The sequence below is a fragment of the Schistocerca piceifrons genome, chromosome X (genome assembly GCF_021461385.2).
Source record: "Schistocerca piceifrons isolate TAMUIC-IGC-003096 chromosome X, iqSchPice1.1, whole genome shotgun sequence".
NCBI classification, from domain to species: Eukaryota; Metazoa; Arthropoda; class Insecta; order Orthoptera; family Acrididae; genus Schistocerca; species Schistocerca piceifrons.
In genome coordinates, this window is record NC_060149.1 from 654,316,911 (window position 1) to 654,331,271 (window position 14,361).

The 14,361-nt window shown below is 38.8% G+C and overlaps 1 protein-coding gene across 4 annotated transcripts in view; it reads right to left on the reverse strand.

The window, feature by feature from the left end:
• Window positions 1-14,361, reverse strand: part of LOC124721188 (GTPase-activating protein and VPS9 domain-containing protein 1) — a 362,758-nt gene that overhangs the window by 285,175 nt on the left and 63,222 nt on the right. For all 4 annotated transcript variants that reach the window (XM_047246031.1, XM_047246029.1, XM_047246032.1 and 1 more), the window contains 2 exons: window positions 13,850-14,026; window positions 4,770-5,005 (listed from right to left, as the gene is read on the reverse strand). In XM_047246031.1, coding sequence (XP_047101987.1) covers window positions 4,770-5,005; window positions 13,850-14,026 — 413 coding nt within the window. The remainder of the gene's footprint in view (window positions 1-4,769; window positions 5,006-13,849; window positions 14,027-14,361) is intronic.

Here is a 14,361-nt window from a genome sequence, read left to right on the forward strand (position 1 = left end):
AGACCATACTTTCCGTGTCAAGTGATGGTATAAAAGTCAATCCCCAGAATTTTACGAAAGTGCATTTACATCATGGATAGTACATTGGGCCAGATGCATCACAGCTTATGGAGGCTACACTGAGTAGGCTCAATGTATAGCTAAATGTTCCAAGTATGTTCACAAAAAATTTCATTCTCCTCCTGCAAAAAATAAAAAGATTAGAGAGGACTGTGCAAAACTTTTTGAGGTTTGCTTCCCTTCTGAGAGGGCACAAGGAAGCAGTTAAATGAATCACTATTTTATTAAGATGTGATCAGATGGTAATGGTTGAAATGAAAATCAAGAGATATGTTTTACATCACACACACACACACACACACACACACACACACACACACACACGAAAATTGTGAACCACCTCATAAGCAAACAAGGCAGGACAAATAATGCAATATATGCAAAGACACAAAAGTTCTTTCTTTCATAGAGAGAGAGAGAGAGAGAGAGAGAGAGAGAGAGAGAGAGAGAGAGAGAGAGAGAGAGAGAGAGGATAAATTTGGAACTGCCAAGAAAAACATCAGCCTGTGCGGGACGCTGTAGGCATTTTTTTGTATTTTTTCACAATGGTGATTCAGTACATCTTTCTAAATTATGTGACTCTTGATACAGTTCAAAATGTGTTTGTGATCCAACTATCCGTCCACTACTGATTCAAAAGTAGTAAATTTGTTTGCGGTAAGAACATGACAAGCAATTCATGACAGAAGTCTAATAGATGCTAACATTCATTTAATGTCTTGAAGTACCTTAGAGTACAAAGATTACATAAAGTCACACACTTTATCCCCAATGATGATAAATATTTGCAACAGGGTTCATATCTGAATCATGAATACTAATTTCTTAAAAATCATTGCTGTGCAAGCATCACTTGGGAGGATGTAGCAACTGGAGCTGTCTGCTACCCCTAGCACACGACATTTGCACACACTGCAACTTGAGGAAACAAGAAGCCAAAAACTAAATTGGCTTATACAAGGGTGTAGGTACCCTGGACTGTTATGGTACGATGGAAAAAACCTCATGTGCTTGGCAACTGCAGATTGCTGGTTGTGTACGGTGCTGCCACAGTGCAGACTCTGAGATCGAAAATTCATTTCACGCCCACAAAATACATACAATCTAAACTACTGTAGTTAGAAGTTAGGCCAAAATGCCAAATGAAAGATAAAAATGAGACACGTAAGTGCATCTAAACACACACTTGGTAGGCAGAATAGTACCTAAGATATTGAAGACGTAAGATTTGGAAATACCAACTGACTTAAGAAACTGATAACTTCCTAAGGCCCTACACTATTTTAAATAATTAACAGTCCACAAATAGCACTCTAACAGCTCTATCTTGCACCCGAACAGCTCTATCAAAACACAGGTACACAATTTTTATTAATGAAATACATTTTGGTTTGTTATGATCCCGAATGTTCATTCTGATAACTAAAACTGTATTTTAACATAAAATAAATCTCAAATCACTAAACGTAGCAGAAGTATGAGTCAGTAGGCTATAGTAGCTATCAGAAGTCAGTTACATTTCATCATGTTTATTAATAATTAATAGCAAATATGGGTAAATTAACTATCTCACTCATTAACATGTAAACAACGAGAAAACTAAGGATCCCATTACAATCTAAGAACACCATAGGAAGGCTGGTGAAATTCTGGTCTGAATTCGTATGCACTATGTGTCGTAGCAATAAGTTAAATGTAAATCTAAATTAGTTCCAATACAATTCATTATTTTATAGATATGTTTAGAAGTGACTGTACGCTCAAATTCTTGATGATAATTAGAATTTTAGTTGGTAAAGAGTGCAACTGGATGTCCAATTGCACTTAATGCCAACTAATGGCCACAGACACTTATTTAAGAGGCTGCTTCACTAAGCAACACTAGTCATAGTCCAAGTGCACATGTGAACTGATGAGCTACTGTGTATCAAGATTTTAAATGTGGTATGTCTTCACTTTTTTCTATACAATTTATTATTGTATACTACTTCTCATTTGTTCTGTTTACCTGAGATATTCTGATGATAGCTGTCACCAAAATCAGTAACGATTTTTTTTAAATAAAAATATAAATAGTGATTAAGATGGGAAATTATAGTAAACATGAGAAATTCACAAGGACAGATCACTTCTCCAAAAGGGCAGTGGCCATACTGGCTCAAGATAGTTCACTTCGAGAGCTGGACTGAGGATGACATATGGTCAAATGAGTGGCCTAATGAGTGTGAATTTAGAGGTTTGAAATTTTTCAGCAACTGTTTCAAGGACTTGGAAAATTTTGTGCAAGAGTTCTGAAAACTTGAACTCTGAGCAGTTATCAATGTGGACTTGCAAATATCTCAACAACTAGCCCCGTGAAGATGAGCAGCACTGGATTTGTCAAAATTTATTTCAACAGTTGCTTCGAGAACTTTAAGACTGAACAGTAGCATGGTGTGGTGCACTCAGCACTTTTGTAATTGTGTGGCAATATCTGTCATTGTGTTGCCTTAATGAAATTCAAAGTTTAATAAAGATTTTTAATTCTAAATGTCAACTAGCTGGTGTTGGAAGTTTTGTTTTGTTTTGTTTTGTTGCTGCACTTAATAGTTGTTAAAGAGGATGTAGGTTCCTGTCTTCTGGGATACAATCAAGAGAACTGTCCTTGAGGAACAAGCTAGCTTCATTTACAAACAAGTTTGCTGTAACCAAGTATTAACACAAGTGACCCATAATAAGAGTAGATACCACAAAAAACTTAAAACACTGGCACCGTTTTGTAAAGTCATCAGCTGCCAATCAAAATGTGTACTGAGAAATCCTGCTTTTAGGCCTCAGTTTTGTAGAGTTTCTTTCTTTTTTTCCCCAATGTCAATAAACTTCACCAACAGTTTTTTTATACAATTCCTTCATACTAAAACATGACAACAACTGTCACGTCTTAGTATGAAGCAACTGTAGAACAATTGGAATTCACCATATCCAGAGATTTATGGCACTATATGACAAGTACTTTTATTTGGATAGAAGAGTATAGGGCCTGAAGATGGCCACATGAAATGTCAAAACTGGTTACTTTCAGAATAAAATAAAATATCTTGATGTATATGGCTGTTGGTGAGGTTTATTGACATTGAAAATTACTTACCAGCTGATGCCCCTTGGCCATGATGGACCAACAGAGATAGAGTTTTGTACAGTTGTCAGCTGCCTATCAAACAGTGTAGTGAGAAATCTTGCTCTGAAAATCACTGCAGATTATCATGTACAGTGAACTAGACAAACTTTTTAACAACGTGTTCACCAACTGCAGACTCAAGAGTGCCCATTGGAAACTAAAAGGGCTATAGAACACTGAAGACTAGCTTAGAGCAGTAATTCATGGTGATATCTCTTATTTTTGAACTGTATGCTGTGGATTTACCACATATTGAATATAGAGATTTCCAACATGGAGATGGACTTGCTGTTACCCTCCATAGCCACAGCCTTGATATATGAAAATACAATGTAAAACAACTGCATTGTTACTCTGCACTTAACTAACATTCTCAAAAATTTCATTATAAGTTGGTTGAAAAGGTGAAGTTCAAAAATAATCTAGTCAAGAGAGAGGCAGTAACAAACTGAGATGGTGATATTTCAATGTTGTGAGCTGTAATGCTGGATCTCCTGTTTCCAGCTGTAGTGCCGTGTTCCTTTTGGCAAAGCAGTGGCCACACAAATAAGGTTTATGCACAGCTACACACTGTCTTATGAATTAGGTATTATTGTGTTCTATACGAGCAGCTCGTGGTCTTGCGGTAGCGTTCTCGCTTTCCGCGCACAGGGTCCCAAGTTCGATTCCCAGCGGGGTCAGGGATTTTCCCTGCGTCGAGATGACTGGGTGTTGTTGTGTTGTCTTCATCATCATCATCATCATCATCATCATCATCATAATCATCATCCCTCCCCATTACAGTTGGAGGAAGGCAATCGCAAACCACCTCCGCTACGACCTTGCCTAGTCGGCGGTGTGGGTCTCCCGCATCGTTCCCTACGCTCCTCGGAGTATGGGACATCATCATCATCATCATCATCATCATCATCATCAACAACATCATATGAGTTAATTGGCTGTCCATCCTTGCCATATTATCCCACCACTGACCCATAGAAAGCCCATTGATCCACAGAAATCCAGCTTTTATAAATATATTTAAGAAAGCTAACGCCAATGCAGATGTTCCTTTGAACTCGGACATATACAAACTTCCTTGCAGCTGACTGGTAGGAAGTAGTGCACATTATCTTCAGGCACAAGATCTAATTTTAAAAGAAGTCTGACCTGATGGAAGACTCAAAGTAGAATTGTAGATAAATTGGTCAAAAAAATATGAAATTATTGAAGAACAATCAATCACACTACCTGGTTTTGTGGTGACAAGGAAGTTGTGTCATTTATGAATAATTTAAATGTATTACCATGAGCACTGTGGAGGAATGGCCTGACAGAAGACTGGTACATTGTCTGTAACTCAGCACTAGGTTGATGGCACTATATAGTGGAGGCTTGAGTTCCTATTAGCAATCGAGATGCGTCTATGCCATCTCCAATTTTTGCATGTTGTGACAATATTTTCTTCTTTTGGGAAAAATTACTTTTAAATGACACTTTCATCAAATAAACACAGTTCATGAATTTCACGTATTCTGATAATTTCACAGACCAACAGGCAGATAATAATTACCTTCGAGGATTGTCTGAAGGTACCAGCTGCAGCTCTGTTAGATGACGAAGAAGTGTCAAAGCTAGGTGAGTATCTTCAGGTAATATGCAGCTACCCAAAAGACCAGTTGCCACAGAGTGGACAACACCAGCCATGGTATCTGGAGGAAGCAATTTGTCGCCAACCACAAGACATCCTGCTAGAAGTTGTGGAGAGTTGCGAATTCTCTGCAGAAACTGTCCATAAGCCAGACATCCCTGTAATTGTACAAACTTAAAACAGTTAATATATTATGCATCCTCACATTCACTTGATACAATAGTATTCTAAAATTTAACTTTTATACTGCCACTTAATTTTATTTAATTTGTTAACGGTCTCCATATTTCCATATTATCCAAATGCTGTGCTTCAAAATCTCATATTACTATCAAAATCAATTTTCTAAAGATTCTGCAGAGCTGGAAAAATGGTTCCAGAATTCGCATGTGTAAGGTTATCACAAAGTGTAAGGATAAAGTGCACCCAGTCAGAGAAGAATGAATCATAGAAGCTAATTGTGCACTGACAGGAGGATAAATGCATAAATTACACTAGATATGTCCATCTAACACAACATTGGGCTTGGTCATTTGGCTATTACATTGGGTATGACTTGCTTGGAGTAAATTATTCTTGGCTCAAACTGTCATATTTCGTTAAAATTTTGTTTCTGTGTGGATCCACAGCCTGTAAATATTTAATGAAAGAAAACATGGTCTGTAGTCGACTGTAGTGTAAAAGATCTTTATTTAAATCGTGCAATTAGCTTCAGCAAATTTTTATTTACAGGTACAAAGTAGACATCATACTCCTTTTTTACTCTGGGAATGGATCTGTATCACAAATGTTACAGCCTCACATCATACTGGCAACTGTGCTTAGTACTTAGAGCAAAGTTAACAATATAACATTTGAGGTTGTAATGTGGATCCATTCTCAATTTAATGATAGAATGTGATATCTATTTTATTTGTGTAAATAAAATAATGTGATACTTACAATATATAACACATTATACCAAACTTGTTCTAGAAAATGACAAGTTGTCAAAACTAGCTAATCACATTATTCCAATAAAGATCATTTACATTACAGTCAACTATGGACCATATTTTCTTTCATTATTTATTTTGTCATATTTCACAAGTATGGACAATACTTCACCAAAAGCTACAGTACTAGATGATAGTACCCCTCTCTATTTTGTGGTCATTCAGATTTTACTAGCTAATACAAATGATGGAAACTCCAAGAAACAACATCCAGTACAACCTGTGAAATTTCCTTAGTTTGTTTGGGAAATTAACTAAAGTTATTTCACTTGCCATTTACTCCAATAGGAAGGAAAGGACGATAAGGGCTTTATGCCCCATGAGTGACGAGTTCATTAGAGAGAGAACACAATCTCTGAATTGACTAGGACATTGAAGAGAACTGATCATGGTCTTGTTGATGGAGCAAAGTGTCATTTGCCTGAAATGGTTACCTAAATCTGAATGGCCACACAAGTGATTTGAATCCCCCTCGTCCAAATGACACTCTGGTGCCTCGACCACTGAGATTTATCACAAAGTACCTTCTTCAGATATCAAAGCATGATCGAGAAACCACGTTTTGAGTTCCAAGATTTTAAAAACTTAAAAGATGTGATGGCTGCCTTGAAATGCAAATTATCTTTACAGTGGATGTATGTAATTGAGAGAATTTTAGCTTCAGTCATCCAGAACATAATTTTACCTTACTCCACTTGTTAGTCAAACAGGGACGGGAGCAAATGATGTAACTGATGAGTACCTACTGCAGTAAAATGAATAATGGCTTGCACTATATAAAGGTAAATGCTGATTCAGATCAAACACAGAAAAAGGTGAGAGACTCAACCTCAAACTTCATGAGTTACAAATTAGCTATAATAGTACATACTGCACTTTAAAGTATCTGGAGTGTTGAACTTCTACGAATTACAAGTTTCATCATGAATCAATACCTACCAAACTTCATATCAGGAAATTAGGAAATACAAGTGAGCATAAATATTAATCAGTCTTTATTTATGAGAAGATAATATTACAAAACAAGAAGTCTTACTGTGACAGTTAGTTCCTGCCATTTTCAAGGCACTTTTTTCTAGTAGATGAGAAGTTTCCTCACTCTTACACAGGAAAAAATACTGAAAATTGTACCATTCGGCCATGCCCAACTATTGTACCTGCTTTACACTACTGTGCAACTCTCAATTGAAGTTCAACTACTATCAACAATAACTGCTTTCAGTTAAGCTATGAACCATCTCAACAGTGTCTGGAGTGATAAGGGTTCTGGAATGGCAATGGTGGCTCAAGTTTTGCACATGATCTAATATTTCACAAAAACCTTTACATTGAAATTTGGTTCCAGGCTGCATCTACTGTCTCACTCTACTAAATATGATTTAGCTAGACTCACTGCTCATGAGAATATTTTAATTGTATGCTATGAAATCATGCAGTTAGTCTCTTTCATTGTAGAAGCTGCTAGCTGAATAACTGCACAAATATTGAAACTGTGGTAACTTCCTCTCCCCCCTTCCAACACCCGCCTCCCTTCCCAATGGACTTTGAAGTCCTAATTTCCTGCACAGACTACTGTGCTCACATGAGAAACAAGGTCAGTTTATACTTGATCCATCTTCGATCTTATCAGGTTTGTTACAGAAAATGTTAAACATGAACTAATTTAAAACAGATTCAGGAAACAAAAACAACTGAAAAAGATCATTGTTTGAAAGGCTAGAGAAACAATATCATTCATTTAATCAATGGCAGATATGCCACAAATGCTGTGAAATGTTAACAGAAAGACAACTCTTTTTGAAAGTCTTTATGCTCCTCTTCTATGCACGACAGAAAATTTTAAAACTGGGGCAGTCACGTCAACTGCATTCTGCAGCATTCTGTAACTCCCTACACCATATGACATAGCATTTATATACACCAGAAGATGCAACTTAAAAGCTGTGGGTCTCTAATCGACTTAAATAAACACAGCTACAGCGGACTATTGGACTTTTTGTTCAGTTTTATATTTTAATAATTTTAACATTTGTATTTAAACACCTGTTGTACTGTATGAATTGCAAGAATCAGCCTGTAAATAGGAAGTCACATTACTTTTGAATTACAACTTCTCCATTGAACAGAAGTTTGCTGGTGATGCATCACATTTTTATAAAAAAGACTACTTGAGTTTAGGAATAACTACTTGGCACTGACTGCAAAATGATTCTGCTGTCTCTACTGAGTATTTCAGGTAAGAATCGTAAGAACATGGTAGAAGAAATTAGGGTGTTACAGATGTACACAATGTTATTTTTTCCTTGTTCCATTCAAGAAAGGAACAGAAAAGAAAGGAAATGAAATGAAGTACTCACTGATATGGACTGTTCAGTGGAATTTGGATTATATTAGTACTGGTAAGAAAGGGTGTGTTTATACATGAAACATGCCACATTGGTAATGTAACAAACAGGGAATTTCCTGTCCACTTTATTCTACCAAACAACAGTGTCTCAATCGTGAAAATTTTCCTGCATACATGAAACACATACTGTGTAGTATTTTAGCTACATGTTCACATGTGGGTAGTTGATTCTCCAAGGTAAACTTGATCAGCTGTCAAACTGTTTAACAAGTGAGGTAGCACAGAGGTTAGCACACTGGGGTTGCATTGAGGTGGACAACAGTTAAAACCAGTATCCAGCCATCTAGATTTACGTTTCATGGGATTTCTCTAAATTGCTTCCAGCAAATGCCGGGACGGTTCCTATGAAAGGGCAGGGTCGATTTCCTTCCACATCCTACGCAATCCAAGCTTGTGCTCCGTCTCTAATGACCTCAATGTTGATAAACGCAATCTTCCTTCCTTCCTTTATTTACATGTAACCACACGTAGGTGATTGGCAAAGGGAACAGAGGCACCACAATATATTTTATGGAGTTGGATGGCAAAAGAGATTGCGCTGCTTGCTTTATTTAATACCAAGGCCCACAACTTATTTAATTTCAGTTTTTTTCTGTTAAAGCTGTTTATGTGTTTATGAATTTCCATGCTTTCTTTATATCATAGGATAATAATGAAAACTTCAGTATGGGAGAATCGAATTTGGTGGTCTCCTGATCTCATTGCATAATATGCTGCCCAGGCAGCAATTGTTTAGTTGGTGGTGTGGGTCTCCCGCATCATCCCCTACGCTCCTTGGAGTATGGGACATCATCATCTTTAAACTTGGTTTTAACCAGAGGTGTACACATTCTGTTTTTAACCTGCCCATGTTTGCCTGTTAGTCAGGTAGGCAAGATGCCACATGTTATCAGCAAAATAGGCAGGTTGCTTCATTCCCATCCACGCCAAGCTATGTGAACCGAAACAGACTATTGGAATCTTGCTTGTCTGCCCATCCTTCCACAGTGCTATGCTACATAACAATTTATTCAATACGCTTTCAATGTAGGGTTTGAAAGATGATGAAAAATCCTTTTTTACCCAAGTATCACAGTACGAGGCTCAATATAATTGCATTCATTTTGGGACATTGCAAGCCAGAAAATGGTGAATTTTATTTGTCTTTTTTTCCAGCATATTATGGGCTGATTTATTTGTTTCAAAATCAACAGTTTTCACTGCAACTTCACACTCTTTCTATTAGTAGACATACTGGCTACTCTCAGTTCGAACCATCATCAGGTTTCCTCCAACAAGTTTTCGGTAGTAAGCAAAACTATCTCTGAAAATTGAGGTTACTTGTGCTTAAGAACCTGAAGAGATCTACACTCCTGGAAATTGAAATAAGAACACCGTGAATTCATTGTCCCAGGAAGGGGAAACTTTATTGACACATTCCTGGGGTCAGATACATCACATGATCACACTGACAGAACCACAGGCACATAGACACAGGCAACAGAGCATGCACAATGTCGGCACTAGTACAGTGTATATCCACCTTTCGCAGCAATGCAGGCTGCTATTCTCCCATGGAGACGATCGTAGAGATGCTGGATGTAGTCCTGTGGAACGGCGTGCCATGCCATTTCCACCTGGCGCCTCAGTTGGACCAGCGTTCGTGCTGGACGTGCAGACCGCGTGAGACGACGCTTCATCCAGTCCCAAACATGCTCAATGGGGGACAGATCCGGAGATCTTGCTGGCCAGGGTAGTTGACTTACACCTTCTAGAGCACGTTGGGTGGCACGGGATACATGCGGACGTGCATTGTCCTGTTGGAACAGCAAGTTCCCTTGCCGGTCTAGGAATGGTAGAACGATGGGTTCGATGACGGTTTGGATGTACCATGCACTATTCAGTGTCCCCTCGATGATCACCAGTGGTGTACGGCCAGTGTAGGAGATCGCTCCCCACACCATGATGCCGGGTGTTGGCCCTGTGTGCCTCGGTCGTATGCAGTCCTGATTGTGGCGCTCACCTGCACGGTGCCAAACACGCATACGACCATGATTGGCACCAAGGCAGAAGCGACTCTCATGGCTGAAGACGACACGTCTCCATTCGTACCTCCATTCACGCCTGTCGCGACACCACTGGAGGCGGGCTGCACGATGTTGGGGCGTGAGCGGAAGACGGCCTAACGGTGTGCGGGACCGTAGCCCAGCTTCATGGAGACGGTTGCGAATGGTCCTCGCCGATACCCCAGGAGCAACAGTGTCCCTAATTTGCTGGGAAGTGGCGGTGCAGCCCCCTACGGCACTGCGTAGGATCCTACGGTCTTGGCGTGCATCCGTGCGTCGCTGCGGTCCGGTCCCAGGACGACGGGCACGTGCACCTTCCACCGACCACTGGCGACAACATCGATGTACTGTGGAGACCTCACGCCCCACGTGTTGAGCAATTCGGCGGTACGTCCACCCGGCCTCCCGCATGCCCACTATACGCCCTCGCTCAAAGTCCGTCAACTGCACATACGGTTCACGTCCACGATGTCGCGGCATGCTACCAGTGTTAAAGACTGCGATGGAGCTCCGTATGCCACGGCAAACTGGCTGACACTGACGGCGGCGGTGCACAAATGCTGCGCAGCTAGCGCCATTCGACGGCCAACACCGCGGTTCCTGGTGTGTCCGCTGTGCCGTGCGTGTGATCATTGCTTGTACAGCCCTCTCGCAGTGTCCGGAGCAAGTATGGTGGGTCTGACACACCGGTGTCAATGTGTTCTTTTTTCCATTTCCAGGAGTGTATTATACTACAATGCCAACTAAAGTAAGGTTTTGGAAGACTATTTCTATAACCTTAGTGTGTGTTTTAGCCAAATATGACCACAGTAATACCAATTTTAATTACTTTTTCCAGGATACTATTGTGGGTTCACTGGATTTGTTCTAAGTGGCCACAACAGTTCATTCTAAATTCCCCAAATACATTTTAACAAACACAAAGTTCATTTTTTCATATTATGTTAATCTAAAAAGTACATGTCTTAAAGAAGAAGCATTTCTTTCATACTAAACTTTCTTTGCACTATGTTGCATACCGCCAGAATTTGGTTTTTAATATCCACTGAGCCACATTCTTATTCAGTTTCCATCACTGTTTGTACTTAATTTAGAAAGCCTATGTACTGCTAAATCGTCTTAATTTCTTAGCACAAATTTCCACACATTTATCAGAAACTAAGTGTTTGTCCTCTTTCAAAATATTTACGGAGTGAGGAAACAACTGGTCAGATTTAAAGACATGTCATAATATACTCGAGGTTCCCAAATAAGTGTTTAGTAACTTTTTACACAAGTTGCGTTATGAGACCCCCTACCGATTTATTTGAATCTGCCTCATAAACACACAAAAACTTTTCCCCTGCTGGGCTTTGGCTCTGTTTCGTGAATGGTATATATTCCCAATTCTTAATTTCTCCTCAATCGCCTTTAAGTTTGGTTTGTTCATTTTGCAGCTTCCACTGTTATGATAAATGAGCTGCAATGAAACTATCTGCGTAACTGTATATCTAGCTAAACATGCTGGATTGATAACGCAACCTGTTGTCAGGTGCAGCAGGCTGCATGGGTCCCATGAAGCTTGCCATGCTTGCGGAAACCCAAGCTGGTCTGCTTTAAGCACTGTGCTTCAGTACACATGCACTCATGTCTCCAGAGCAATAGGTTGAGTTGTTTTCTTGGTTGTGGCAGAGATAGGAGCAAGCAGGCTGGAAGGAGAATTTGTGTGCCTCTGGTTCTGATGCTTCTTTTCATACACTTGACCATATCTGCAAGGGATTTTGTGTACTCCTTCTGTGACAAGTGAGTGGTGAGGGTCCTTTGCAGTATTAAAATATTCACACACCTTTCTTGTCGATTTGAATATTGTACCAATACTGTGTCTTCTTAGCACTCTGCTACTGTGACCTGCGACAGAGTTGACAAGCAAAGTAGTTGTAAATTTCTGTATGAAAAACTTTGCCCTTCAGAAAAATAAAATTGTAGCTTTCAGTATGTTGACGAGACACTTTTCATGTGGTGTCATAGAGAAAGAGAGCTCTCACCATTTCTAGGTGATCTTAATTTTAGTGTACAGTTCATAAAGAAAAACGAAAATAAGGTTAGATATAATTTTCGATAAACTAGTACTCAAAAAAACTGGTAGAACTCCACAGCACAAAGTTTAAATGAAGTCAACTCACATGCACAGATACCTTCATACAAGATCCAGTCACCTTCTCAAGCAGAAAGATGATGATTAGGACATTGGTGAACCAGGCTAAATAAATCTGTGATTCACAATACTCAGAGAAAGAAGTGACTAATCGGAGAATTACTTTTAGGAGAAATGGTAACTCTGATGAAAAAATTAATAACGTACTGCACTCTATAATAGCTGGAACTTTTAACAAAAAACAAACAGCGAAAGGGAAAGTTTTCCTTCCAGTCATAAAAAAGGCCACAGGTCATAGGGGCAGAGTGCTAAGATAACACTGTATTAACATAGTGCTTAAACTGCCAAGAAAGGTGCTCAGTTATTTGAATACATGCACCAAACTTACCTCAGTGGCAGTATACAAAATCCTTTGCACATACAATCAAGTGCACATAGGAACAAATAAGGATCAACATCTAGCTTTAAGAACAGAAGATCAACTGCTACTTGGGCTACATGGATAAATCAGCAGCAGCAGATCATGCAATGAGATGACTGGACCACCAAATTCAGTTCTTCTAAACTAAAATTTTATCGAGATCTAATCAACAGCATGTTAGGATGTACAGTGGGACCATAAGATTCACAAACACCAACAGAAAAAAAAATGGATTGAAATTATACAAGTAATTGATATTAGTGCTCAATAAAACAAATAGCATCAAATCTTTTGTCACACAAACTCTACGACACACGCTGATGTGACTTGATGCTTGGCAATGGTAGGATTGATCTTTTTGCAGATAAAAATGAACAATTCAACAGTTTTGGCTAGTGAGCAAGTTTACATTGGAGAACCAATAAACGTAATCTCTGATGGTGTTTCCTACAACAGAAAACAGAACAATACACACAAAAATTTGCACCTTCATAAATCCAACATCACCAAATATTTAAGCACCACTGTTGAGAATCTGCACAGTATAATCAAACACAGAAGTTATCAGTTGTACATTCTTCCATTCTTTTATGGATGTTTCATTCTGTTTTGTTTCAATTATGTTGAAGGATGATTAATATAGAGTCTGAATTTATTTAGTTACCAAACTGAATAATTTTATCAAGTAATTAAAATTAGGCCTATTCATTGCTATCCAACCAACTATATTATTCATGTGATCATCATTTGGTAAAAAGTCATGGAAAAAGCTTTCACAAATTTGAAAGCTGAACAGCCTTGAAGTCAGTTAACACCTGTCCACTACTCTACAGTGCAACTAGCTCCCTTCATTAATAATATTAAGTCTATTTGAACTTTACTATTTTTGACACAGTTTTATAAGTTATTTCTTCTACACAATATCCCAATGAGTAAGTAACTTTCTTTTGTTGCTCATTAATAGAATTACATAGTAATCATTGAAAAGAATATTGCTCACCTGAAACCCCAGAGCTTTGTAACCATCTATAAATGATGTATGTTCAAATGTGTTTGCCTTTTGACAGCAAACTGCAGGAGTACAGTCTGGTCGTGACACAATAAGCCTGTTCAGGTTATATCTCTGCTGCGCTGTCACCCAGGCCAGCTGGGCCAAACTGGATGTTTCACATGTAACCTGCAATGTTAATCACAATGAGCACATAAAATATTAAGAGTAATAATAGAAATGGCAACTAAGAAGTTCACAGCTGTCAAACAGTACAAGAGATTCTTTTGAAGGTATCTAACTAATATACTTCCACCAAACCAGGAATGAAGGCCATCTTCAAAAGTGTCTATATAAACTCTGGTACTGTAGAGTAAATGGCCACACCACTTTCATTTATGAGAAGGACTTATACCGTTGCATTAAAGATGTGTAAGGTTGGGAAGAAGGAAGATCATGTTGACATCAGTATCACTTACAGGTGGAGCACATGCTCATATGAGCAAAGTTGAAGAAACATATTT